Source organism: Halichoeres trimaculatus, unplaced genomic scaffold, assembly GCF_033239565.1.
Source record: "Halichoeres trimaculatus isolate MK-OKI-2021-1 unplaced genomic scaffold, fHalTri1.1 fHalTri1_scaffold_12, whole genome shotgun sequence".
Lineage (NCBI taxonomy): Eukaryota > Metazoa > Chordata > Actinopteri > Labriformes > Labridae > Halichoeres > Halichoeres trimaculatus.
The window spans coordinates 15,831,337-15,858,651 of NW_027437190.1; the positions used below are offsets into that span (position 1 = coordinate 15,831,337).

Consider the following 27,315-nt stretch of genomic DNA (forward strand, 5'->3'; position numbering starts at 1 on the left):
TATTAAAAGAATAAAACAAATGGCAATTAGTTGTGTTCCAAAAAAGCATAGTAACTGCATTCAATGATTGATGAACAACTTTGAGAAGAAAATCTGTGGACCAAAATAAATCAACAAAGATAGATACATATGTATATAAAGATACTTTACAATAGAGCAGCTTACACGCTGTACATTAAGGCTTATATAAAATATAAAAATAAAGACAAGCGATGATGTTTGCCTCCTCACTTTAAGTGACATTTGTTCTCTTGTCGGGCTGCCTGGAAACAGCTTTGTAGACAAATGGCAGTACAGGCGTCCATACTGAAACATCCAGGAGTTGGAATGCGACCGGGCCGTGTGCCGGAACGAAGGTCTCGAACATGAAATGGACATGAGTATAAACGCTGAAGAGTTTCACTAGACACATCATTTGCATGCAACAGAGAGAAAGTATGGGCTCAGCCATTTGTACAGATACCTAGTGTTTCAGGGTAGTACTGATTCTTGTAAACATATTGAGACAATTTGATTGAGTTGTAAAACTTGAGAGTGGATGGTCCACATAAGGACTGCCTAAAACTTCCTTCCCCTGCTGAGGTTGACGCCGCATTCAAGTTTGTATATACTTCAAGATTGCCACCTGTCGAAACCACCACTTCTTGATTGTTCTGGTACTCGTCATTTTACAATCAGTAATCACAGCAGGAAACAGTACCAGAGGGAGGACGCACGTTTTCAGCCTCAGCCCCTGTTTTTTTCACCCTTTAAAAATTTACCACTATCTTTGGGTTTCCATGGCCTCACCTCGTCCTTCTTGGTACAACACACAGTTAACATAAAGTCCTCCATTACAATGAAGGGTTAAAACACACATTCTCTTCATATCGCCTTCTTTTTCCCACCGCTAAGCAAAACTGCTGAGTCCAACATGTTAGGGTTAAATCAGGAGAAGCTCCAGGAATACAGCCCAGGCCAGAAGTATTCCTCCACTGATTGGACTCTTCCTATAGTACAGTGCCTGTAGCACTTGTTGGTCAGTAGAGCCAGCCTTTTGTGCAGAATAGTCCATGTCTGTCTCCGTGGATAGCTCAGTCTTATGTTGATGATAGAGACACGAATGTGCTTAGAATTCCTTCGCATGCCAACAAAACACCAAATGACAGACAACAATAGGCTGTTTTTCCTCACATGTCTCAGCTTGTCATTTGTTCTTTCAAAGTATATTAGCATTGACACAAAGTAAACTCTGGAAGGCAGGTAAACAGCTACCCCAGTCATTTTGGCCACCCAAATTCAGGAGATGCACTTGACTTTTTTTCCCATCGGCCCTTGAACTGACTAATTATGTCTCCAGGTTTGGGTGGTCATCATGTGGAGATAACCTCAAGAGGTATCACACTGTAATCATTAGTTTGACTTGAACATCACAATCTGAGGAATCTCAAGCTCAGAAGCTCCACAACTCGCATTTTCAGAGATCCCACCGACCACCACGTCATATAAAGGATGATTAATCCACAACCCAAGCCACGCGACTTCCTCTGAATACTGTCCAACATGTCCTCGAAGGACCGTCCAAGTGAAGAAAGTCTTAGTTTTTGTTAGTCCAGCCACACTTTCATGTGGTGGTGACAATGGCTATCTACTCACTGCTCCTGCTCTCTTCTCTTCACGTTTGTGTCCAATCAGACATGCGTCTGCATCCGCTGTGAGGGCCGTCCATAGTCAGACTGTTGCGAGGACACTTGTGAGGAGGCATAAGAAAAGCGAGACGAGCTGGACACTTTGCTGGCCTGATCTGATTGGTCGTACGCATCCACTTTTTCATAGGAGGCCGGCTTGACGTAGCTGGTGAAGGCTCGACCGTAGGTTGCAGGCAGGTAGGCGGAGCCACTGTAGACGGGATCAGTGGGATAGATGCTGGCAGGCTGGGCCGCTTGCTGCTGCTGGGCTGCTTGCTGCTGTTCGTATGCTGTTCTGCCTGCTGTGGTGGTGGCATATCGATGAGAGAAGTCATACATGCGAGGCTGGGTGCCTTGCTGACCATAAATAGGACTGGGGGAGGGCAGCTGGGAGGGGGTGTAGACCGGCCGAGAATTGGGGACGTATTCAGAGAATCCGCTGCCACGGATGTGACGATCCTCATGACCTCGCACGTTGTAGTAACCATTGGTGGGGTCCTTTGTGGAGAACAGAATAAAAGAGCTGAATATTTTTTCTTCTTCTCCAGAATTAAATACAAGTTTTAGCATTTCAGAGTTTTTCTTCAAATACACTTTTTGAGTCTCACCTTGATGTCTGATCTCTCGTCGTCCTCCTCTTCCAGGAGGTCACTGTGTTCTGTGCGTGACGTCCCCGGAGACTCGCTGCTGTTTGGAGCCTGAAGGAAGACACAACATTTTAGAAGATTTACTATGATGAACAAGACCTAACTTGAATAAGACCAAAACAAAGACTGAGATACACATTCCTGTATAACCTTCAAGAAAAATCTTTAAAAAAAAGAGGTGAACCCAGACATTTACCATGGGCTCTTTGACATCCTCCTCGTCATCATTGCCACGTGTTGCGTTGTGATCGCTGTGAACAATCTGAACCCTGATGTCACTCTTGGAGAGACGAGTGCACCTTTTACCTATGGGAATGAAAGCACCAGGAACTTTAACATTAAAACTCATCAAAACCACATCAAAAGTTCATGGTGAAGTGGTGGAAAATCTGTTCCAATCTCAGCTCACAAATGAAAAAAGATGAAGGTGTTTGATGTGAAGATTCGGTTGTTGGCCCTCTGGCCCATACTGACCGTTGAGCTCACCTTTGCCTGTGTGCCTGCAGCACAGGGAGACCAGAGTGATGACACAGATGAGCAGGACACAGCCTCCACCCACAGCTCCACCAACAATGATCAGCATCGGCAGGGCTTCTGTAACGAGAACAGTAATACAGGATAAGTGTGGTGTGGTAGGGTGGGGGTGGATGGTTGTCGGGAAAGGGATGAGATGAGGGATGGTGGAGCATAAGTGTCAGTGTCAAAAACGAGCAGATCAGAGCAAAAAAAAAAGGAAAAGAGATCCATTCATTTGTCTTGCTAATCCCAGAGACGTCAGCGCCTATATAAATTCATCTGCGGTAAGCCCTGTCCTGCTCACAGCTAGTGTATGCTCAAGCGGGCAACTCACAGCCTGGCTATTGTCTCTAATCTCTCTGAAAGAAGGGTAACAAGGCCTGACATGCAATGAAGCAACAGACAGTAATCTAATTAGAGATTCCAGGAGATACCGCTGCCCATTTCTCTAGAGACCCCTCTCTGCTACGTTGATGTAAATTACTGGCGAGGACCTTATTTTTGGTGTCTGCTGCAACAAAGGCTTCATCCAGCAGCATCGGTGTAGGAGAACTGCAGCTTTATTCCAAGATTACTTTAAGAGCCGGCAGTCCGAGGTGCTGAACTTGGCTCTTGGACAGTGATAGAGAATATGAGTCCAACAGCAGACACATGCGGCTTCCTCTAATTGACTTTTGTCCCCAATCAATATCTATGGTATGGGGCAAACATATTCATTAAAGGAACCATCTGCTGATTAAATCATATCGATTAGGGGCAGCATAATTAAGATAAGCGCAAGAGAGGAGCTTTCACCTAATCTGGCCCCCTTCACAACACAGATTGAGCGTTTCACTACGGTGTCTGCACAGAGCTCTGGTGGGTGTGGGGGTTAGTAGTTCAGCCAGTGCGTACCTTGCTCCTTCAGAGTAACCAGGGCGGTGCCAGTGCCGAAGCGATTCCAGGCTGTGCAGTTGTAGCGCAGCTGGAAGTCCTGCGCCAGTGTCTCGGAGAGAACCAGAGAAGATACAACACCGTGGTCGCTTGTTACTGTCTGCACTGAGTAACGGCCGGAGGAGCCAGAGGACAGGCTCATGTCGCCAAAGGTCCACACCTGTGGAGAAGAGCGTGAGAAAAGAGAAAAAGACAACAGGGTGTGAGTTTAGCAACGTGTCCATTCTCATCTGGGGTGAGCCAACTGGGTCACTGACTGATTCTGGGGTGGCATGAAGGATGTATGAGCATGCACCTGCGTGAATAGCATGAAGTCACTATTTCTGTCCTAAAAATAGAAGATGACAGATTGTAATGGTCTTAGAGGTAGGGGAGTTCAGTTGGTAAATTCCTGATTTTACATCAGAATTTTAAGAAACTCACAACTGAGCGGAACAAAACTGATTTTATTTTTAGTTCTCAAGGGAACAGTTGTAAAATTTCAAAGTATAAAGTAAAAAAAAAAAAGTGAACATGTCAGAAAGCTTCTTCAGGTCTGTTACAATAAAGCTCATTAGGTTAATTAAAGGCAGATTCTGCAGGAATCTCCTAAAAATAAAATGTGAACTTTTACGGGAATAATCCTGATCAATCGTCACTTCCAGGCCTCTTTACATGTGTCTCGGTGTCTCTGTTTACCCCAACCCCCTCCTTCAGCCTGTATGTTGATGTTTTGGTTGTATGGGGAAGTTTCTGGGCGGGGGGTAAGCGTGGTTACATCAACCAATCACAGAGCGTGACTTAGCGTGGAAGAAGCGACCCCAGGTGGCTACGATAGTGGACGTAGCACGAAGAAAGAAAAACACAACCAAAGTAAAACAAAATGCTCCCAGGCTCTTGGAAAGCAGCATGGGATGAGGAGCAATGCGGGTTTTCTTTCTGCCAACCAGGTATGTGTAAATAATGCAGTGATTAGCTCATGCTAACATGCTAATTCAGGTGCACAGCTCTTGAGTCTCGCATGTAGAAACGCGATGCTGCAGGTGGTTGCTGGGCTAGTTAATGTGTTCAAGTAGTCACAGTTGAAGGCTGTGGGTGTGCGCTGCTGCTGGCACTGATCCAAGGAGGAGGAGCCTCGTTCGATTTTGAGTTTACTAACAAGTGACGAAAATTCCTGCAGACCCTACCTTAAAACCTTAGTACTGCCACTCAGGGCAGATGGCCAATTATGATTTAAAGTTTTTGTTTAATGGCACTTGGGTGGCAAATCAAATTTCAGGTACCCATGCTACCTCATGACCACCCATGCAACCCCCGCCTCCTATCAGTAACCTCTGACAGATCAAAAGATGAAATCTTTTATAGCAGACGTGTGTACAGCTGTTTATCCTCAGATCCCTGCTTGCCGCTGACTGAACATCAGTTTCTCACTTCATTTCATGTTTTTGCGCCGACCCTCACGGTGCTCCACAGCTGACACAGCTCACAGGCTCATGTTTAAGCTGCCTCCCACGTCTGCCCTGCAGGTGAGGCCTAAGGAGGGTTAGGTATCTGCACTATGAAATAAGGCTCCTCTCTTCTGTCTCTAACACGAGGGCCAGCAGGGCACCTGTCTCTCACTCCTCCTCACACCCTAATTATCCTCTCCCAGCCCAGCGTACGTTCAGGAGTTCAACAGGGTCAGCCCAGTGATGCCTCTCGGGCCGCTAATTGAATGCGGTTTGGCTGAAACCTGCAGGAAGCCAGTCTCCCACAGATCCTCCAACTCCACTATCCTCTCCAGTCAATGTCTCAGCAATTACAGCTGTGAATATGTGCATGTGTGTGTTTGTTAGCGTGTGAGGTGGAGATTTGAGGGTGTGAAGGTGTGAAGGTGAGGTCAGGGGTAAAACTACAGTGAGTGAGCCAGCTAATGTGAGTGTGGTGAGGAGGAACTTACAGTAGTAAGCTCCCAGAGAAAGAGGAAATGACACAAATAAGCGGATCACTTACAACTTTATCAGGCGGGGGGCTGCTTCCCACCCGGCATTCCAGCTTGCCCTTGGAGTGTTTGATGGCGTGCTGCGTGGCCTCCGCTGAGATGATAGGAGGGCCTAGTGAGAAAGAGAAAAAGGACATTCTGAGTTACTGATCAATACTACAATGTCAGATATCCATTTTGATGCTATCTGTTCAACACACCAGGCAAAAACACAACAAGCAAAGCTGTGCTCTGCGAAATGAATCCACTCACCATTTACAGTCAGGGTGACATCTCTTTCTGCAACTCCAATCCGAGGCACAATGGCCTTGCAGGTGTATGTTCCTGCGTCCTCCTGGGTAACGGCCTTCAGCTGCAAGGTGTTACCGTTGCTGAGCACCTGGTGAGGAAGACAGAGACTCAGGTGAGAAGTGTGTTAGAGTGAGAACCAGCCTGGAAACGAGCGAAGAGGCAGACAAAAGGAGAGTGGAAGCTTTATTAGTGGCCCACTCATTGTGGAGGCAGCACAGAGGTGGGCTGACCATTGTAACAAATGCTGCTGGTTTGAGTTTAATTTCATTGTGAAGAGCTTTAATCACAGCGTTAAGCACTGCGGCGGCCGCCGTGTGACCGTGCGGCTGGGGAGATTGTTGTAATTAAACAGTAGGGACAGAACAGAGCACTCCGGTGTGAGTGGGCCCCGGCCCTTTTTGAGCTGCTACACTCACTCACTCCTTAGCTCATTGATCCTGTCATTCCATCAAGCTGTGATTAATCCATTTACCCCTCCTCTCTCCACCTCCTCCATCTCTACACCCCCCCCCCCCCCTGCTATCACTCTCTCCAATTTTTATTTCACCACACTTATGGAGTAACCCAATTAATCCATTACTTGTGGCTGTGTGGGGGGACAGTGGCAGTGGGTGGATTAGAAAAATGCCTGCGCGGTTCTCTCGGAGGGGCTGAAAGCGTTCACTCTTAGAGATGACAGCATCGCTTACGCCATCCCGCAGGCACATTCTTTACCAGGGAGGTGTTTTTTCTCCAGCATTGCCTCAGAAATTGTATTAGAGGAGAAGCTCCTGTGGGATGTCCCCACTGATGGTGTTTACGCTCAAAGACTTTTACCAGGATGATGTAAAGTGAAGGAGGAAATGTCCCATTTGTTTCACCTATGAAATTAACTTTGAGCAAATGGGTACTTAAGTGCGGTCAGACCTTTTTAATGTCTGAAATGACGCTCAAAAAGTTGCAGCGCATGTTTTAATTCTGTTGTTTTTAAACACACCACGGCTCACTGGATGCCTGATTGATATATCGATTGATTGATTGATCTGTTGCACCAAGAATTACAACAGTATTTCAAGTGGCCTGATGGTGCCTTATGAATCAGCCGGTGCACAGACAGCTTCTGCCAGAGGCTTCAGCCCTCAGGGAGCAGGCAGCGAGGAGGTGTTGGAGATTCAGCCTGAAAAAAGCCAATGTGTGGGGGGAGGTAAAGTGTGAAGGATTCATGCCTCAAGGCCATGTGTGAATGTTTCTCTCTGGAGGGGTGGGGTGTGTTGAAGGATGGTGTTGAAGCTTCACCTTCCCGAACCAAGATAAAGCTGTGACTAATGCTTGCTGCCTTACCACGCTGGAGCCATGTTTGGTCCAGGCCAGGGTCAGAGGAGGGTTTCCAGTCCAGGCACAAGTGAAGGCTGCATCCATCCCTGAATCCACCGTCATCGGCTTTGGCTCGGACAGCAATCTGGGGCCGACTGGGGTGAAAGCAGCACAGATGGCGGGTTACAATCAATAAGAGGGAGCTTTTTAAACAACAAGAGAAAACATCTGAGTGCGCTGAGGAGGCTGTTACCCTAAAGATAAACTCACATTGAACATCGACCAGGGTGCTGACATTGGTACTGCCCACAGAGTTGGACACCTCGCAAGAGACTGGATCTGTGAAGTAAGAGTAGTCCACAGTCACCTCCAGGCTGTCCCCGTTTGCTTCAGAGATGGGAACTCCTCCTTTTGACCACCTGGAATAGATGAATAATCACATTATACCGCTGCATTAGTTCAGGGAGGGTACCTAGCCATGCGTATCAAAGTGGCTATTAGCTGATTCATGGCTTGTGCCAATCACAATCAAACGCTGCCAATCAAGCTGCTCGTTTAACCCAGTGAATCTAAGGAACACGATCATGCTTGTACTTCTTTGGTATGCTTGGTTTTTAAACTGGACAGCTCTGTGTGAAAAATGGAGATTAAACAGAGGATAGATACCGGTATCCGGTGATTTCAGGGTTGGCCGAAGCAGAGCAGATGAAGAGGACCTTGGCTCCCTCGGTCACAGTCTGAGGCTGGACTGATAGTGTCACTGAAGGAGGGTCTGCGAGGAGGAAAAGCCTTTATGTTACTACCATGAGATTGCTGGACTGAGGGTTTAATGGATTAAGTAATCTTATTGGTGCCTTTCACCTTTTAAGATTGCATTAAGTTAAATGTGTTGCTACAGATTTCTGTACAAGGAAGCACTCTGCTTGGAAGCTAAAGGGATATTTTGGGTGAACTGGTGCCAGGACACTTACGCTGGACATTGATTGTAATCGATGTCTGTCGCCCAGCGGGGGCAGCGGGGTTAAGAACCCTGCAGGTGTATGTGCGTCCAGAATCGCTGTCCTCAGGAACGATTGGAAGCATACTGACGGCTGTTTCCCTCTTCCCATCCTCCATCAGCGCCTGTGTAGTTGGAAAACAGAGAAGAGTCACCGTTAGAGAAAGCTGAAGGTCTAAACAACACTTTAAAGACTCCATAACAACCTTCATCAGAACATCAGCCCAGTGTTGCTGGAGCAAGGCATATGGAACATTTCTATGACACTGCAGCTCTTGTTTTTTCATGTGTGAGGCATTAAAATCGCCATCCTGTTCTACGGCGTGGCAGTTAAATCATATATTTTACGATGCAGTAGGGGATATTGTGCTGTTCCCACATTTCTGAGTGTTCCCCGTCAGCGCTCTTGTTTGTCATCATCTTTTAAATCTATTTACTGCTCACAGAAATCAATACGCCTAAGTGAGGAAAGGTGTAGATTCAGGGGATATGGCTCACCGCTCTCTCAGTCACACACACACACACACAAAAGCAGGGGGAAAAAAAACTTGTGATGGCTGAGGTGCCGGTGTGAGTGTTTTTTTGGGTGGTGACAGTGTGAAAAAGGGTCACACGTTTTTCATAAAACAGCAAGGGCAGGCTGAGCCTTTTCCCTGGACAGCCAAATCAATGGACAGAGGCTTCACTTCCTCAGCCAGACACACAAAAAGCATTTCTATGCTAGATCAAATCACATCACTCCCTGTCACCACCCCTCACTCGGACAAAGCTTTCTCTTTCCCCCTAGCCTCACTCACTTAATGTTGTAAAATCTCTGTCTCTCACAAAGCTATCTCACCACATCACTCCATATTCTTTTGCCCCGTATCCCTCTTTTCCTCTCCCTCCTCCTCCTTCTCCCCTCTGTCTCTCCTCCCTCCCTTCCCTCTGCAGGCTCTCGCCTCCTTAAATGTAGCGTTTAGCGTCGTTTAGCGTGGCCAGAGAGCATGAAAAATGTGACACTTTCCCAGCCGTGGCCAGCTTACGCTCCGGCGCATCCCCATTGTGTTTCTGCATTGTTGTGGGTGATTTCTCCTCCACAGAAACTCTACTGTATGAAACACTCATGCCTGTCTGAGCTTTGGCATGCTCCAGTTATGCTGTAGTGTCGCTGCATTAGCGAGGAAAGGGGGGCGGAGGGGGTTAGAGAGACAGAGGGGGGAGGAGGGGGAGGAGGGGGAGGCGGGATAGTAGAAGGAGGAGGGGTGGGAGTGGGTGGGGGGTCAGGCGTGAGTGAAAATGGGAGGGGGACTGCAGAGAGTGAGTGGACAAATCGTACAAGAAAAGGGTGGTGGTGGGGAAAAACTGTGAAATCATGGAAAGAATGAAAGCAGAGGAGAATAAAACAAGATAGTGATGGGAGCGAGAAGGACCGTTATACCCTAAGAGAAAGTATCCCTGTTTTGAATAGCTTTGCATTTGTCTTCTTTTATGTTTTGTGTGTTTTGTGTGGGTGTTGGCGATTGAATGATAGTGCTCTGCAAAAGATCTCTTCTCACTGTACCTTGGAATAAATCGCTGTCTCCATGACCTCTCCATCTCTGTACCAGGTGATTTCAGCAGCAGGTTTGGCTCCCGAGGCTCTGCAGGTAAGGTTGTGTGGTGTGTGGGCCTTAAGACGAACAACGGGGCCACCCTCCACCATAGGGTCTGAAGGAGGAACTGTAAAGCAGAGCAAACATACAAGTCAAAACAAAAAAATCTCATTACAGCTCCGGGCCAGAACGGAGCCACAAAGAAGTCGTTCTGATATTGAGTTTGCTTCTGCTCTTAGCTCAGCATCAATATATTGCAGCGGCAAAAGAGGCAAACAACATCTTCTTAAGGCCATGTGTCTGTTTAACAAGGTGTAGTTCCAGACAGGAGAAAATAGCAAGAACAGTTGTCATTTGGAAAAAACACACACTCAACCTTATTTATTTCCTTCCTTGGGACTTGCATTATTACTCTATTTGCTCTTATTGTTGCCGAGTGATGTTTCAACTGAATTGCTTATTTGTTCATTTATTTGCATGGTTTCGCACGCACCACTGGCAAGCCAAGCGTGCCACCCCTGATGAAGGCGTCTATCTCCCCAACCAATAAGAGAAGGCGTAAACATGGGGTTTATGCTGGCCTTTCTCGCTCCCTCCACCGAACCAATTTCACTGTGTGTATCTGAATTGTCAGAGGTCCTTCCGCTGCCGCGCCACGGACACTAATGGAATCCGAGTGCTAGGTGATTTTAATTTCCATGCCGATTCCCCTGACTGCACTCCCGCCGTTGACTCCTTTGACTGTGCAGGATTGCTTTGGTCTCATCTGGCCACATTGATTTACACATACACACACAGGCATGTGCACACACCTGCACAAGTCCAGAAAAAAGGCCTCTTCTCACTTTAAAACCCCTTATGTGCACAACTAAACTTGAGTGGAAAACCTACTGCAGGTGCCCCAGCAGTGCACCTGACTTCATTTAACATGTTTATGTGTTTATAAATTGCACATAATGGTCATAAATCATAAGACTGGATGATTCAGAGTGTTTTTTTAATGCAAAGAAGCAGCATCATCAACTTCCCTTACTGCCTCCACACAGACGTCGTTACGGCTGTGTGTGGGCATGTGATGACCGCGCCGCTTTGTACCACTCTGACAGTGACACCAGACAGGGAGCGGTGGGCTGATGAACACAGGTGAGCTCTCTGAGTCTATTCATTTAGATGAAATGTTCTGACATGGCGTGATCTCAATCTGCTTGCCTTTTCATGGCAGCCCAGTGGCGCTTGCCACCCTGCCTCGGTGAACTCAGAATTCACAGCTCAGTGGTGACAGATTCAAGGACGACTCACGGCGGAGGGGAGAAAGTTTGTCATTGTGCTGTGAGATAAGCTGCTGCACCATAGCTTTTTGATTGTTTCTCTGCAGTTTCTAACTCATTGTGCATCATGGTTAGCTTCTAGGTGGATAAACAAATAATTGGCAGGACAAATAATTGAGTGATATTCCTTTGAATGCCACCAGATGCCAGCAGTGCTTTGCCGATACCAATCCCCAAGAGACCTGGCCCTCCTCCTCCTCCTCCTCTTTCCCCCCTCCCCCCTCACTGCCCCCCGAAACGTCTGTGAGAAGTAGATCACTCACATCATGTTAATGTAAAAACCGCCTTGCAGTTGACAAATGTTGTAGCTCACTGTAAAATGTGCTAACTGTGCAGACCCTGACTTTCAAGCCACTACGCAAGTCATTTGTGACTGCAGCAATCACATTATCTCAGACGTCCACAGTCTTGATTACTACCAGTGAGAGCAGAGGGCTTTCCTTTTTCCTTTTTTTCCAAGTTGAATCTCTTGGCTGAGCCTTGCTCGGTTTGAATTATACATTCAGGACACGATTTTTGCACCAGAAAACAAGATTTGCTGGGGGGTTATCCGTGAGGGGTAATCAGAGTTTGTTTTATGAATCGCAAATCACCTGAAGAGTGGTTTGATGTATTTTTTATTCCTCCATGACGGGTTTGGATGTGACTACCTTTTTGTTTGTATTGTGTGAGCGTTATCTGCATATATATTAGTCGACATGTGTCTGTGTTTTGTGGTGAAGACACTCCCCCCGCGATTGTTCCCAGGCCGCCAGCCTGCAGGCCTTGGCATGAGCGCTGGCTGCAGGGATCATGCATGAGCTGTGTATCTTACCTAGTACAGTGAGCTTGGCACGGTGGGAGCGCAGTCCTGCCTGTGTAGCCTGACACTCATACACCGCGTCATCCGCCAACTCTGCCGAATCGATCAGCAAGCTGTGCTCGCCTGATAGCGGGTCGCCCATTAAGGAATAGCGCGTCCAGCCTGCGTGAAGCCAGCACAGAGAATAGAGTGAGAGACAAACAAACAAACACAGTGACTACAAACGTGTAATGAAAGGGACTATAAAATGAACAGACTTGTGCCGTGAACAAAAGGCGAGAGAAACGTGGCAAGACACAAATGAAAGCAAAGCAGCACCTCACTGGGCCGGGAATTGAGCCGGCGTGTTAGCTGAGCAGCATGAGGCTAGAAGCGCAACACGTGAGAAGGCTGCTGCATGAGGACTGTGTCCTTTAAATACAGCCACAATAAAGATGGGGCGGCTAAGGTCAAGAGGAAGCTCTCCACCTTCTCTCTAGTCTGCCACACATTTAAATGTCAGTGCGTGACAAAAGCCAATTGATTATCTACCTTCCTACCAGGCCCTTAAAATGCTAAGCAACAAATTAAAGTTCTGTGTGTGCAGCTGTAGCAGCCTCGTCCGCGGTACATTGTTCTCTAAACATTAATTTGCGTAAAACTCCAACATTTGACAGGGAGAGACTTGGTTTCTAATGAGACCTGGCATTGATTGGAGCGCAGCAGACAGAGAGAGCGATAAACACACAGACAGCAAGACAGCAAGACAGGGAGAGAAAAACAGATAATACCTGGCAGATCTCGCTCTCCACCCAGTGCCAGGCCATCTTTGGTCCATTGTACCATTCCCCGATATCCCACAATGACACAAGGCAGAGTCACCGACTGACCAGACACCACCACCTGGTCCTGGGGCTGCTGGGAGAAGTAGGCTGCTTGGGTGGCTGCTGGGAGAAAGACAGAGAGCACAAGATCAATGGAAATGAAAGAGTTCAGATTTACACGACAACCAGTGCAGGACAGCACCAGAACCTGTAAAATGAAATATATTGGAACAGCTTGAGACAGATACTGTGCATAGAGAGGATGCTGCTCATGGCTGATTTATTTTTCGGATAACTTCAGAGAATGTGATAGCCGTATGTTTCTGCAGAGATGAAAAGTAAAGCTTTCATTACAGGGGTGTTGAAGTGGAAACCAAAGGCAGCAGACTCCCATGAACCGGTCTGCTCACTCACTTGTTCTCATGGCACTTGCTGAGAGAGCGGACAGCGCTGACATGTGTGAAAATATTATTTTTCCTCCCCATAAATGTGCCTTCTAAGAGGAAGAGTCAGCTGCGCCTCATAACTTATTTAACTCTTTCCCAAGACCATATGGTTCTGTGCTCGCTGACATGAAGCAAACACACTTCCTGGGAGAAAAATGTGCCACTCTTTCGCTGTGCTTTTTGTAAAAATGGATGTTAAACAATCAAAACTCCATTAAAGCTCCCAGGAGACCCATCCGTTTGAGCTGCTGAAAGTCAGCAGAGACACCTGCCGCCGTTCCGCTGCTGTGTTTAAGCACGGTCCCTGGTCTCACTGGATTGGCTGGCCCGCCTTCACACGCACGCAGAAACACAGTGTGAATATGGATCTGCGGCTCCAACTGTTTGTGCCACTATGCTAACGATTGAGCATTACAAACCCTACTGGCAGGGGAAGATGGCAACACTCCAGAGGTAACTAATCCGTAGGGAAAGGTAGGAGGAGGAGAGGGAAGAAGGGAGGCAGTTGGTTGGTTATCTAAGTGGGGTGTCTGTTTGAGTCGTGAAGAGGACTTAAAAAAACTCATTCTCCTTCTCTCTTTCTTTGTTGCTCACTGGAGAATGGAAGGGAAGGGGGACAGAGGCAGATAAAGAGGCTTCTATTCAAGCACTGCTAAGCCCCCCCTGAACTGGTTCTCTTGGTGGGAGCGCTTAAACAGACAGGGTTGCCCCCCCTCCCAGCGAAGAAAGCCGCTGAAAGGAGGGCAACATACGGCGGCCAGAGACGCGCTATTGTCCCCTTGTCCCTCTCTTTTAATAGGCCTCTTCATTTCCAATCAATCCTGCTAAATGCAAGTTTAATAGCTTTTCAATAGCAGCTTTTCCCCCCAGAGGGTAGCAGGGATTTTCTCTCTCCCTTTCCCTCACCCCTTTTCTCCTCCTTCCCCGTTCTCTCCCCCCGTCTTTCTCATTTCAATCTCTCCAGTTTTTCTTTCTTTTTGAGAGATGGGGGGGGGGGGGCTTCCGAGCTTGTTGGCAGTGTTTATTCCACACTCAATTATCCACTTCATCTCTGGCGCACCATGGACTGAACCCTGCCCCTCTCCTCCCCTCTCGCTTTGCACCCTCCCGCCTCTGTCGCCCCAACGGCACAATCAAAGCCGCCAAACAGTGAGTTCATCAGGAACGTGAGTTCTCCATGGATCCAACTGTCTAAAAATCCATTTTCACACGCGCCTATATTCTCATGCTTACCATCTGGGCCTAAAGAGACGTTCATAGACAAGTGAGGAGGAACAAAACATGGAGCAACAATGTTCGTTTGTTCACCAATAAAGTCTCCCTGTTCATCGTTCTAACCCATGTCTTTGAAGCGCTTATTGAGCGCTGAATGCAAACAGGTAGGCTGTATGTGTGTCACGCACTGCGGATCAAAAGAGGCCAATTTGAGAGCGTCAATGAGAAGTGAAACATCTTCCAGCTCAGCCTATTAGGCGTTTAAGCGAGGGCTGGCATTTTCCCATCATACCTTCAAAAATGCTGTTTTTTACAGTCAGTCCCCTAACATTCAGCCTTTATGAGCTATCGAGCGTTTTCCTTGTGCCTCCCCTTGCAGGGTGAGTTAGGAGATTTTCCTCTTTGTGCTTGCAACAGTTCAAACATTGATTGCAATTAAGTATCCTGCCCAGAGTATCTAAATGTTTACAATGGGTAATAATTCAGAGCATTGGTTGATTGTTCAGATGGATTACATGCACTCAATTGTTTCTCTTTACCTCACCCACATGCAATTTCTCATGCTCCCATATGGCAATTAACACCACGCGCACTCACACATGTACAAACACAGGCGTACAAATATAGAGCGCAGCGTATGGGCTGCAGTGACTGTCTTCACACCATAGGAGTGATTCATGGCTCTCTGGATCCCTTATTGAAAACGCTCAACAGAACATCTCGACTGGCTAATGACTCATGCCAGATTCCTTTAATTCCTCCTTGCTGAATTAGACAATTCTTTGACGGTGTATTAGCAGCTTAATTACATGAATACATTTCTGACGAGGAGAGAGGGAGGAAGAGAGACAGACAAAGAAATGGTGGAGGAGAGGCAGTCAAGAAGATGAAGTTAAGGAGAAGAAGAAGAAGTGTAGAGATGTGGGAGTGAAGAGGCTTGGTCTTGGTGTGCTGCAGTGTCACCTACACATGTGTGCACAGTGTGTGTGCATATTCAACAGCACAGGGGCAGTCAATGTTTACACCAGACTGTTAATTTAAGTTTGATCAGAAAGATTGATTTACTGTGTTGTCTTGAGTATTAGGCAGGTGAATAAACACCGTGCAGATTAGCTCAACCACAGCTTAATGTTACTTTTAATGTTGTTAAAACTAAGATTTACAAGTCCTCGCCTCCTGAAATGCAAGATTTACTTTTCCTTCCTTACCTTTGCAGTGTGTATGTATCTATGTGTGTGTGTGTGTACGTGTGTGCAATTCCATCCCCCAGTAACAAGGTCAAAACACATTTGGCCTGATACATTTTAATCCGGATTTCTCAAAATGGAATATCATTTCACGCCGCTGGATGCACATGGGGCTAAGTTTATATGAGTGTGTGTGTGCAAGTGTGTGTGTGTGTGAGGCATTTCTGCCCAACTGTGTGGGCTCAGTGTGTCTAAAAATATGCCATGTATGTTTATGTCTGCGTGTGTGTATCTGTGGAGGGTGGGGCAGTGTTGATAGGGAAAGCAACTCGTCAGGCACATTTAGCAGTTACTTTGACACACTGACTTTGCTCTTTCCGTCACATGGTTGGAGTTAAGTGCAAAAAAAACCCTGCCTCTCCAACTTGGACACAACCTATTAAAGAGCTTTGCGTGGCCCCTGGCACTGCCGGCACTCTCTCTTCTCCATCTGAGCTGATAGGGATACATTCACATCAGGAAGGATCAGGAAGAGATGGACAGATGTCAGCAATGATCCGTCCACCACGGGACATCTGCCTTGATAGAATTAGATTGAACCAGCCACTGTGTGTGTATGAGTGTGTGTATGTGTGTGTGTGCTGAAAATGTTTAAGTGCAAGCACTGGCCATAATGCTAAGGACTGGGAAAGATAATGGCATTGCAGATGACCTTTGGATGAAATGTGGATCTAAAAACACACAGTGCAGTGCACTTATTTCCAAGTCACCAGAGTCATAATCTGCTGTGCCAGTTTGGTAATCTGTCAAAAAACAAAACAGCGCTCCAGGGCATAAATCAACCTGCATTTGAAAAGTCCTCTCCTTCAAATATAGAATAATCAGACTCTCTTGTTGGCGACAGCTCACTCTGTTCATTTCACCATGACTTTACAAAGACACTCAACTGCATTTCCTCTACAGAGGCTGCAAGCTGCAACCCAACAGGGTCCCTATTTTAGTCCGGATGTTCTTCCATGTCCTCATTTCTATCCAGTGCACCATCCAGTCCTTTGGGGTCCATAAATATAAGTGCTTTTAACTCGACTGGACAATTTGTTGTGAGTAGTAATAATTCAAAATGGAACACACAAAAAAAGTAGCGCCTGACATCTTCTTTTTCACCCCGGTGGTGGAAGCAGAACCTCGCATCCAGCTGGTGTGAGTTTTCCACAATATGAGCCAGAGAGAAGAAAATGAGGAGGGAAAGCAGAAAGCACAAAACAAGGCAATTGGCAAAAAAAGTGTCAAGCTTGGAATAAACAGCCCCTTTCCCCCAAATGCCATCCATTGTGTCTTGTCTAGATAAGGCTTCTAAATCGGGCTGGAAAATGCAAGCTCCATTTCTCTCTGTATGGAATTATTATCCCTTTGTTTGGAGTCTTTTGTCTTCCACTTCCTGTTGTGTGTATGTGTGTGTATACAAGCAGACAGCAGCGCTAAGGTAGCTCAACTAAAGAGTATGTCCCAAAGGGGTCCCAGCACCCATCTCATGTTTGATCTGCCGACTAAGCTCATTACCACGACTCCCACTGAACTTCTGAAGGATTGCAGGGGGGCTAACAGAAGATACCACCCACCAACTTATGGCAGTATGGCACCCAGCACCCTGTCTGTATTTTCTTTGACTTGGACCGCTACAAAAACAGCCTCAGCTTGTGCCTCTGCAGATGGCTTCCCCTCTCACACCTTAATGCGCCCCGGCCTCTCCTCAAACCTTTCTTTCTCCCACGTTGCATTCCAGCTGCACACCCACCCACCCACGCTCACTATCTTTTCTCCCATTCTGCATTTTTTGGTGCCCCAAATTGCAGTCTAACAGCTTTTTAAGAGCTGTTTTGCTGGAGTTTAATCCTTCTAGCCTCCCCTTTCAGCCTTTATTCCATTGTGAAAATCTTGGCTCAGGCTTGGACCCCTTTATACGGAGTGGACCAGCTCATCCACGGAGCCCCCCCTCTTTCCCTCTGTTGCTCTACTGATACCCCAACCCGGGGCCACCTCCTCCATTCCTGCATCCCTCCACAATCCATCCTCTCATTCCTCTGTTTATCGCTCCAACGTCTACAGTCAGTGAGCCATGATCCTTGAAATCAATGCCTAGCAGGCCCCCTTTGAGAGTTATATAAGGTGTTACTAATTGTTGATTTGCTTTCTCCATGCCTCTTTCTGCCATCGCTCTGCTTTTCCAGACTCTGTGTCAGCTGTCATCTCTTGCCAGCCTCTCTTTTGCACTTTTTTCCTCCCCATCTCTTCCTCTCCTCTATCCTGTATCCTCTCTCCTGTCCCCCTCTCTTTCTCTCCCGCTCTCTGCATCCCCTGGTGTGAAAATCACAGGGGTTTGTGTCAGCTTGTCACCACAACACTCAAGAAAGCAGAGAGTAAGGGGAACAACAGAAAAAAAAAAGAAGAAGAAGAAAAAAAAGCAGCCACTACATGTTTGAAAGAGCGGAAAAACTGAGGAAAGGTAAAAATGGAAAAAGTGGGCTCCTGTCAGCTTCCAATTGCTGAGGAGCGGGCCTGAGAGGGGGATTGATGGAACGCTGTAATCAGTCCGTCTCCGAGGCTGTCACCACCGGGTTTTTCTCTGCTGGAATGGGGCAGTGAACACATCAGGGCAGCAGTGAGGCTGATCGCATGGGCGAGCAGTGGCAGAGCCTCTCCCTGGGTACCTGCTGCAGCAGATGCAGTGGATGGAGTAATAGAGTGGTATGCATACCAGGAGGGGAAGAGGAGGGAGGAGGCTGAGGGAGAGACCAAGAGTGCTGATGTGACATAGTCAGTGTGTGAATGGTTCACGCAGTCACTGTGCTGCAGTGCCATAAATACACTTATTCTTATACTGTCCTCTCTCTGTCTCTCTTGCTCTCTCTCTTACACACACATACACACGCACACACACTGTCACAGTCCCATATCTTTAGGGTTTCTATTGGGCAGAAGCATCTCTCTGAGTATAATTCCCGCACAGCCTTTAAACAGCTCCCCCACTCTGAAGACGGGAGCCAAAAGAGCTGAGAGCTGACTCCGTGCAGACAGATAGCAAGTGACTGGCTGGCTGGCTGGCAGCAGGACAGGAAATAAAAAAACAAGAAGCCACATAAAAAAGGGAGAGAAAGGGGGAGAGAGTCGGTGGCAGCGGTATGAAATTGTCTGTACACATCAGCCAACAGTGTTGACAAGATGTTGATTGAGCTAGTCTTGTCATTTCATGTCATTCCTGCTTACCCCCTGGTGTTTTCAGTGCAAGACAGCTGCTGGCTGGATCTGTGTCACAGTTCCAGCCCTTTTCTGTCCCCCTCTACCACCACCTCTCTACTTCTCCTTCTTCTTCTACCTCTTTCTCTCCTTCGCTTTTTTTTTTTTTTTTTTCATTTTTCGCCTCTGTATCCCAATGTCCCTCTCCACTTCTCCCCCTCTTTTCCACCACTGTTTGGATGGAAGGGCTTTCAGTATAATTTACTGTGCTTTTAAATCATTAACTTCTTGTGCTGTTTGCAAAAGCCCCGCTTTAGTGTGTGCATAACAGCTGACATGCTGGATAAACAGCGATGGTGCACAACATGTGACGGAGGAGGACTTCGGAAAAAGATGGGGGAGGAATTCAGTGAGAACGGTGTCAATCTTTTTCATGCCTGTGGCAAACATGACAAATACATGAAACAAATAAATTTATTAATAAATAAAAGATTGGAAATCCTAAAAACAATGAAGATATCTTGTTTGAAATTGCCCCCATCTCTTGCTTTTTCTAACAGGCGCTGGAAATTTAAACAAAGGAGTTCTCTACATAGATTCTGTGCTGGGACTCTGGGCCTAATGCCCTGGGGTGTCAATTAATTTAGTCTAGGGATTTGCGGCCTACTCTTCCTAATTGAGCCCAGTGGAGACCCCCTTGGCTCTTCACGATAGGAAGTAGTGCGTTTCATAATTAATACTTTTTTTTCCCCTTTATTATTATTATTTTTTAATGAGGGTGGTAATGTTGTAAATGTATGCATCTCATTAGAGTAAAAGGGCCATCTACACTATTGTTCACTTGTGCAGTGTTTGCTGCTGGTGAGATGAAGAAGAGAGACAACCTCATTGCGAGGCAGCGATGCCACATTGAAGTCAGAGCCGCGCTTTTGTGTGCGTTTGAATATAAAACAGAGGCAGCTCGATGAGACTCTCATTAGTGTTGCTTAATATGTGTGCTTTTTAAAGCTTAGAGGTTAATGCCTGACTTGCCTCCATTTCACTGGAGCTCTCTTTAATTTGATGCATAATTCTTTTTTTTGTCAGCAGCTGACAAGAGCCCCCTTCAGAGGAAGCAGCTGAGCTGTGTTGTGAACTCTGCATCCAACAGGAACACAAAGGCACAAAAAAACCACCTCTAATTAAACCTGTTTGAAAACGTTGCTCTCCACTTTCCTTCTCATGCACACAACAGAGGATATTTCTGAACTATACTATCTTCCCATCTCTCCAGCTCCCAGAACATAACTCCTGGCGATTAAACAAATTACCTCCTCTCCCAGGAGAGCCGTGGATCCAGTGAAAACAATAAGTGTGTGATTCACAACGCTGCCACCTCTCTGTTCTTACAAACGGCCTTCAAATTGCCATTTATTAATCAATGTCTGCGGTTAGTCTGTGTGAAGAATTTCTCTCCCCTTCTTCTTTCATCTGGAGGTGCAAGAAGAGGCGAGTTATAATTTAACATCAAATTTTTATTCTGCTCATCAGATTGCCTGTAACTTGAATCATTCCTTTAAAATTACTGATGACTCAGAGCTTCCCGAACACAAGAGTGGGAGGAGGAGGAGGAATGTTACCTGCCGACCCCAATACATCCTGCTTTGTGTGGAGAAAAAGAAGGAAAGGGGGAAAACTAATTTCCTGAAACTCCATTTCTTAAGCGTTGATTAGCAAAGGAGCATAATTAGAGTGAAATGTGAAGTCAGGGTTTTTTCAGATTGCTCCGCTTCCTCTAGAAAAATCAGGCCATGATTAATGAATAAATGATTAATGAGCAAGCTAATTAATCAATTAATTATTAAGCAAGCGCTCTGAACAAGAAGCGGGTAGGATGACGGTGAACAGTGGATATAAGAGACGGTTAGGTTGTGTGTTAGAGAAAAAAGGATTTAGGATAATCTGCCTGTTTGTTCTGTCAGTTTGTTTTGTCTTCAGTTACAGGAGGAGGAAGAGGAAGAGGGCGGATGGGAGGAGATGGAAAGCTCAGCATTTGTCGTCACCTTCCTGAATCTTGTGCAAGAGCTTTGACGTTAAAGGAAGAAAAGACAAAAATGCTGCATTTGCAAGTTTTCCCAGCATGTCTTGGGGTCAGGTCTTCAGGTCAGAGAGGAGTGAAACCTCGCAAACGTTCTTGTGGTCGCAGTGATGATGTTTGAATTTTGAAGCGAAAGGCCGCTCCAGCCTCAGTCAACACTTCCAAAAGCGGAGAAAAGTTCCCATCTCCAACAAGTCGTCCCTCCTCCTCCCTCCCTGTCTTTAACTAGGACACCACATCAATCTTTGATAATGTGCAGTGTGGGTCTCTCCTGTGTGACCAGGCTGATGAGACATCACAGCAGGGATTGATGTATGAAATGCAGCCTCCGAATGTAACTGTGATATACTGGACCGTTTCAAGTCAAGTTTGACCTTTTTTTCCTGGATATTAATCGCTGCGGTGAAAGAATATATGTGTGATGTATCCCTCCCCCAGGAGCCCCACACACTTTATTCTTTGGCTTCTTCTTTACCTTGAGCTTTTCATGTCTGCCAAAACTCCCCAGAGCTGCTGCACAACAGGATATGGGACACAAAATATTATTTTATAAGCGGAGGGGTTTATTGTTTCTATCAAAATGCAGCCCTACTCTGTAAAGCTGTATTTTCCCCTCCTCCCCACCCCCCGACACCCGGAAACACATCCTCAAAGCAAGAACATGAAGGAAGGATCTTTCATCCCTGCATATCTTTCCTGGCGTTTACTGCTGGCCTTATTAACAGAGCTGTGAGTGACGGAGGCAGAGAGTTGCAGGGGGGGAATCTCAAGGGGCTTTGATGGAGGCAAGCGATGGAGCTGCAGCAAGCAAGCTGAACGCCACATCATGCTTACGTTTAACCGCTCAGGGAAAGTTCTTTGTCTTCTCCATAACACCTCTCCTATTTGTCACTATCTTCTAGTCCATTGGCTGGACTAGTGCTGCATTCTGTCCTAATCATACCATGGCATTGCAGATTTCCTTGCAGTCAACAGGCTGTGAATAGGTCTTTGTCGTGCTGGGTGGGTTGGCTCATTGACTGTGAAACCCTGCACATATGGCGGCTGTGTGCTGGGATGTGTCAAGGCAGTGAATGCCGTGGGTTGGGCTCTTGACCCCTGCCCGGCCTTTAACACCTTACCGGCTGCAGCAGCAGGTCTGTGGCTTGATGAACTTAAACACTGTATTGTGCAGCCTGTTTTCGGGGTGTGTTTTCTTTAGGGTTTAACTCTGGATGAAGACTGCTCAGTTCGCGGTCGGGGCGGATGTGTAGTATGTGACTGTTTTACCAAACGTAGCACGTGTCTTCTCTTAGGCTGCAGAAGGACACCCCCCCCCCCCCCCCCCCCCCCCCCCCACACACACACACACACACACACTTCATTACAGTGTTTGCACTGAAGAAATAAAGTAACAGAGCCTGTTTCTCTGATAGTCAGATGGAAAAGTCTCCTTCTTGCTGGTACGACTGTTAATTAAGTGTCTAATACGGACATCTCAAGCTTCAGGTGTAGTGACATTGCCCACCAAACAAAAACAAATTACTCGGAGTTCAGTTTCAGTCCAAACATCTGTTCATATCACAAAGACAACAAAGCAAACTACTCAGAAAGGATCTGAAGTACACTTTCTGTCATATCGTCTGTCTGTCTGGAAAACAAGACTTTCTTTGCAGGTCACATCTACCGAGAGGCCTCGGGTTCTGGGCTCTGATAAACAAGTGGAGCGTTACATGCTCTCAAGGCCATCTGTTGAGATGATCGATCATTAGACAGAGTGTGGAGATAACTCCCTCAGCCTGCCTGGTGGCTACCACTGATCCCATATCACCCTCGCAGGATATGGTATGAATCGCAGGAAGTTGAGATCGATCTATATAGATTGTGCCGCTTGATTACAAATGGGAGGAAAGAAATCCCATTTGGCTTAGACACTTGAACGCCTCAGAGACTGTTTGCGTGCATGTGCTGGTGTGTGACGTGAGTTACTACGAGTGTAAAATCAGAGCTTTTTAACTTCTCCTTTTGCAGATTTTCAGAGATTTCTCAGGCACTCTTCACAATATGTCCCACCTTCATTCATTCATTTACTCCTGCTCTGTCCATCCTACTCTTAAATCTCCCCTTCTTGAGGGAGTCGTCTTTTAAATCTTAATTAAAACAGACTCCGAACCCCCCCTTCCCACCACCCTCCCAGGGGCTGGCTGAAAGCAGCTTAGAACAATCAAGAGGACGGATTAGAAGTGAGAAGAAAAGAAGAGAAGAGGAGACGCAAGAGAAAACGGGAGGGAGGGGGGAGAAAAACAAGGAGAATGGAACAGCAGAGAAAAAAAATATTGAGAGTAGAGAGAAGGAGATGACCCCTTTCCTTCATCCCCCTGATCCTCTCTTCTTCCCCCGTCGCTCTGTCTCTCCCGCTCTCTCAGGGCTCTGGAGTCTTGGCCTGACCTATTGACATTCAGCTTCTCGGCAGATTAAGCAGCGAATGGAGCCTCTGGAAAGGGTAAACACACTGGAGGAACAATGACCAACAGGCGGCAACCTTATTGGATTCTAATTAACTGCCAGGAGAGATGGCTGGGGGCATGTTAAGTGCTGTGGGACACAAGTTAAAGCCCCAGACCTTAAGAAGCACAACGCACATCACCTACACATCGCTCTTTTCTTTAAGACTGTGTCTGTCTGCCTTTATCTTCCTCTCTATCTCTCTATCCTTACTTTCCCCTCATCCTGTTTCACATATAACCCATGAGAACTGCAGGCTGAGGCATTTAAAGGCCCTCCTCAGAGAGCGATTTGGCATCCCTCTCTTCTGGACTACCTCTTATTTTTCCTTCAGCCCCCTCTTTGTGTGACAATCTGGATCGAGGCTCAACCCCCAAGAGGTTTCTGTTTTAGTGATACGGTTCAAAAAGGCTGAAAAATTGGCTGAGATTATTAGATATCAAAAAGATTGAATTGTCTGGAGTGAGGGAGAAGTACGGAGGAGAGAAGAATCATTTTTTCCGTATCAACCTCAGGAGAAATGCTACTGGTGGGAAACAGGAAGGAGTCAAACCTCAGTGGTCATAATGTGGCAAAGGGAAAAAAAATCAGCCTTTTTTGTGCTTCTGAACCAATTAACGCGATGCTAATTTGAGTGTGGGTCCAAGCAGGTCTCTGTGCATGTGTGAACTTAGTGGTCTTCTTTCTTTAGTGGTCCCCTGATTAGGGGATCTCACAATGGTGGTGCGGTTTCCGGAGTCCCCTTTATGAAACCACCAGGTCTAATTAGACTGCTCTCATTAATGTGTTAGTGTGAGAGAGGGTCTAAGCCATTGTGGATTGAGGCTGACACAGAAGAGGTGTGTGTGTGTGTGTGTGTGTGGGGAGGGGTGCCCATCTAGAGACAGGCCATCGTCACCTCAGCAGGCATATAAAGCAATTCATTAATTGGTGTGAAAATACACACACACAGCCATAAAGCAACACATGTGCAAACACATACACACACTCTCACACCTCACTGTGAATACACATCCTAATGTTGTGGGTATTCCATGAACCCGTTGCTTGTTAACACATTACCTGGGATCAAAGAGGCAAAGGCTGGAAGGAGAGGGAGCCAGAGGAGCCATTATTTGTTGAGCAAAATTGCAGCCCAGTGTTATGTTTGTCCTTCGGCAAACCTGGCAGAAAAGAGGTCTCATTCGTTTAAAAAAAAACGGGAGGATCTCTTCCCTCGTCACCATCATGTGAGACTCTTTGAAATCCTCAGACTACTTTTTTTTTAATCAAAGCTGGGAGGAAATGAATCGGAGCTTCAGTTGTGATCCGAGCCTGGAGGTAGAAAAGAGGATCCACATGACCACTGTCCATTTCCACACCATTACAGCAACAGTCATGGCTGTAATAGGCTGAATTGGGCCATTGATTTCTCTCATGCACCCTCTCTTTCACCCAAAAAACTAGTCTGTGCCAGTTCTGAGATACACCCAGCTCTTTTTTTTAACAAAACATCACATGCTGAAAGAGGGGCAAAACTTTAACCTAAGCCCAATAAAAGCACACACACTCACACAAACACAACCAATACAATACGTCCCAGCTTGAGCTCCTGGGGAGTTAAACAAAGGACTGAGTTTAAATTGGCTTTTAAAGAACTCCCCAGCACAATCACAGAGTTGACTCGGGCTTCTATAGTGTGTCAGTGGAGTGTTTAGCGGAAGAAGAGTAGTTAGGGCGCGCTCTATAGTGCAGTGAATGGTTAATCTAAAGTGTGACGGCTCAAGAGCTTCCCTCAACCGGCTTCAATAGGCTTCCAATCAGGCCTGACCGACCCTCAATCTTTGGTCAGCTGTTTTAACTGGCCTGTGATTGAGTGGCTTCATTAAGGGCCTATTTATCTTCCCTTGGATCACAGTCCTGAAAGGCTGGTGACACGCTCAACACACCCACACAGCGCCTACACATGAACCTGAGCAGACGCACAACTGCATTAGCACGTACACAGAGCATTTAGCAGCACCACATCCACTAAAAGCTGAAGTAAATGGTCCATTTGGGTTTGTTTATAGCAGTTGAGATTTTTAGAGACAAACTTTTTTTTCATCCTACAGCTCCCCTCAGCTTTCCTGCAGTTCAAAAACATCACATGTTCTCCGTGGAAAGCTCTCCCCAGGCCCCGAGGACTGTGATACCTTCGAGGATTTGGTATGTGCCGGTTTTGGAGTCTAACACTGCCTGAACAAATTTGCAGGCCGGGTCAAATCCTGACCTCACACAGAGAAGGACCCTCCCAAACAAGCCACAACAAACAGCTTTCTGTCGCCACTATCTGCCTTTGATCTGAAGAAGCGAGAGACAGAATCCATCTCCTCTTTCCTCTCTTCTCTTTTGCCCTTTACCTCTTTTCCTTTACAACATCTCCTTATAGCTCTGCTTTCCCTCCCACTGAGCAGGTGTATTAAATGATGTGACTATTTCGGCAGCCTTGGACCGCACCTCAAAGTGCAGTCTGTGAAGAGGGCTTTTCTCTCTTTCCCTCTTATCTTTTATCCCCTCCACCACCCCGTCTCCTTTTCTCTCCATTTTCCCCTCCCTTTATCCCTCCCCATCCCCTTTACTTCTTTTAACATGTTCCATCGCACTCTTGAATTTGAAATAGAGCGGGCCATGCCTCTCCTATCTGTCTGAAATCATCTACACCTCCCTGTCTATCTGCTCCCGTGCATCTCTCTTTCTGCCTATTGTCTGTTTAGCTATATGTCTAATTATGCTGTCTCACTTATGTAATTAGCGCAGAAATAAATGGCTGCTGTAGCTTTGTCTCTCCTTCTTCACCCCCTCCCGTTGCAGGCTCTGAGAAAACAAATTATGGAGAACAATAGGTACAAATGGCTTCTGCACCAAACCAGATGATGGATGCAGCCTGGGTTCCCCGCATCTCATCCCTTCCTTTTTCCTTTCCTCGCTTACTCTCTTAACTCTCCCTCCCTTCTCCATTATCTCCACCTCTATATGTCTCTGTTTGGAAACAGGGGAGGACTTGAGCACTCTCTTGCCCAACTACCCTATCATTGTATGGCTGTATCATCTGTCTTCCCTTCTTGGCACTGACACTATATTCACACTGACATCATATTAGGCAAGGTCCTTTTTCTACCCCTTTCTCTTTCTCTCCCCTCACATCCCTCTTTCCCTTCCCCTGCTGTTGTCTCCACTGGCACTCCTCCACTCCTCCTCTATCCCCCAGAGCTTTCTGTACACCGCCACTGCAAAGCAAACGCCTGGGACTTTCTAAAGCAAACAGCCAGCATCCTGTACCGTAGCCCCATCTGTGGATGGTCTGTGGAGGGAACAATCAGTCCCTCTCCTCCACTGCCTCGTTCCCTTTCCAGAACCCCCCCTGGGATCTGCACAGCACTAGGATGCCTCAGTCAGACGGGTGCAATGTGCTGGAACAATGGTTGGGCTGCTTCCTCCAGGAGGGGTGTTATAGGTTCACCTCAGCCAGCTTGGGAAGCACTTAGCCATGTGTTATTGCCCTCCATGCTGCAGCTTCACAAGAATGTAGCAGAAGCAGAAAAGCCTCCTAACATACACCTCCTCCACCTCCTCTGCTATCCATAACTCCACCCATGCACGCACACAAATCCTCTCTGTGTGTCCAAGTGTACACCTGAGATCCAATATTCAGCCTAAGGTGCTGAAATATCAACTTTCTATTAATCCCCTCAAGACTTGCAGTTAGTTACACCTTTGTTGTTTTTTCACCTCTGCCACATGGAAGAAAAACGGCAGGTTTGGTTTACACCAATACAAGCGTATCCATTACCTGAAATTCTAGGCTCCTGGCAGTAAATCCCTTTGACCCCTCTGCCTTCC

General features: G+C 46.7%; 1 protein-coding gene across 4 annotated transcripts in view; it reads right to left on the bottom strand.

Moving 5' to 3' along the window:
• kirrel3l (kirre like nephrin family adhesion molecule 3, like) overlaps nucleotides 1-27,315 on the bottom strand; it is a 135,532-nt gene continuing 108,217 nt past the window's right edge. For 2 of the 4 annotated variants that reach the window (XM_074683319.1, XM_074683316.1), the window contains 14 exons: nucleotides 12,779-12,934; nucleotides 12,021-12,170; nucleotides 9,848-10,005; nucleotides 8,279-8,429; nucleotides 7,974-8,079; nucleotides 7,578-7,726; nucleotides 7,335-7,462; nucleotides 5,976-6,102; nucleotides 5,735-5,835; nucleotides 3,725-3,923; nucleotides 2,789-2,908; nucleotides 2,511-2,620; nucleotides 2,276-2,365; nucleotides 1-2,165 (listed from right to left, as the gene is read on the bottom strand). In XM_074683319.1, coding sequence (XP_074539420.1) covers nucleotides 1,671-2,165; nucleotides 2,276-2,365; nucleotides 2,511-2,620; nucleotides 2,789-2,908; nucleotides 3,725-3,923; nucleotides 5,735-5,835; nucleotides 5,976-6,102; nucleotides 7,335-7,462; nucleotides 7,578-7,726; nucleotides 7,974-8,079; nucleotides 8,279-8,429; nucleotides 9,848-10,005; nucleotides 12,021-12,170; nucleotides 12,779-12,833 — 2,139 coding nt within the window. In that variant the 5' untranslated portion in view covers nucleotides 12,834-12,934 and the 3' untranslated portion in view covers nucleotides 1-1,670. The remainder of the gene's footprint in view (nucleotides 2,166-2,275; nucleotides 2,366-2,510; nucleotides 2,621-2,788; nucleotides 2,909-3,724; nucleotides 3,924-5,734; nucleotides 5,836-5,975; nucleotides 6,103-7,334; nucleotides 7,463-7,577; nucleotides 7,727-7,973; nucleotides 8,080-8,278; nucleotides 8,430-9,847; nucleotides 10,006-12,020; nucleotides 12,171-12,778; nucleotides 12,935-27,315) is intronic. The other 2 variants (XM_074683317.1, XM_074683318.1) reach the window with 2 other exon arrangements.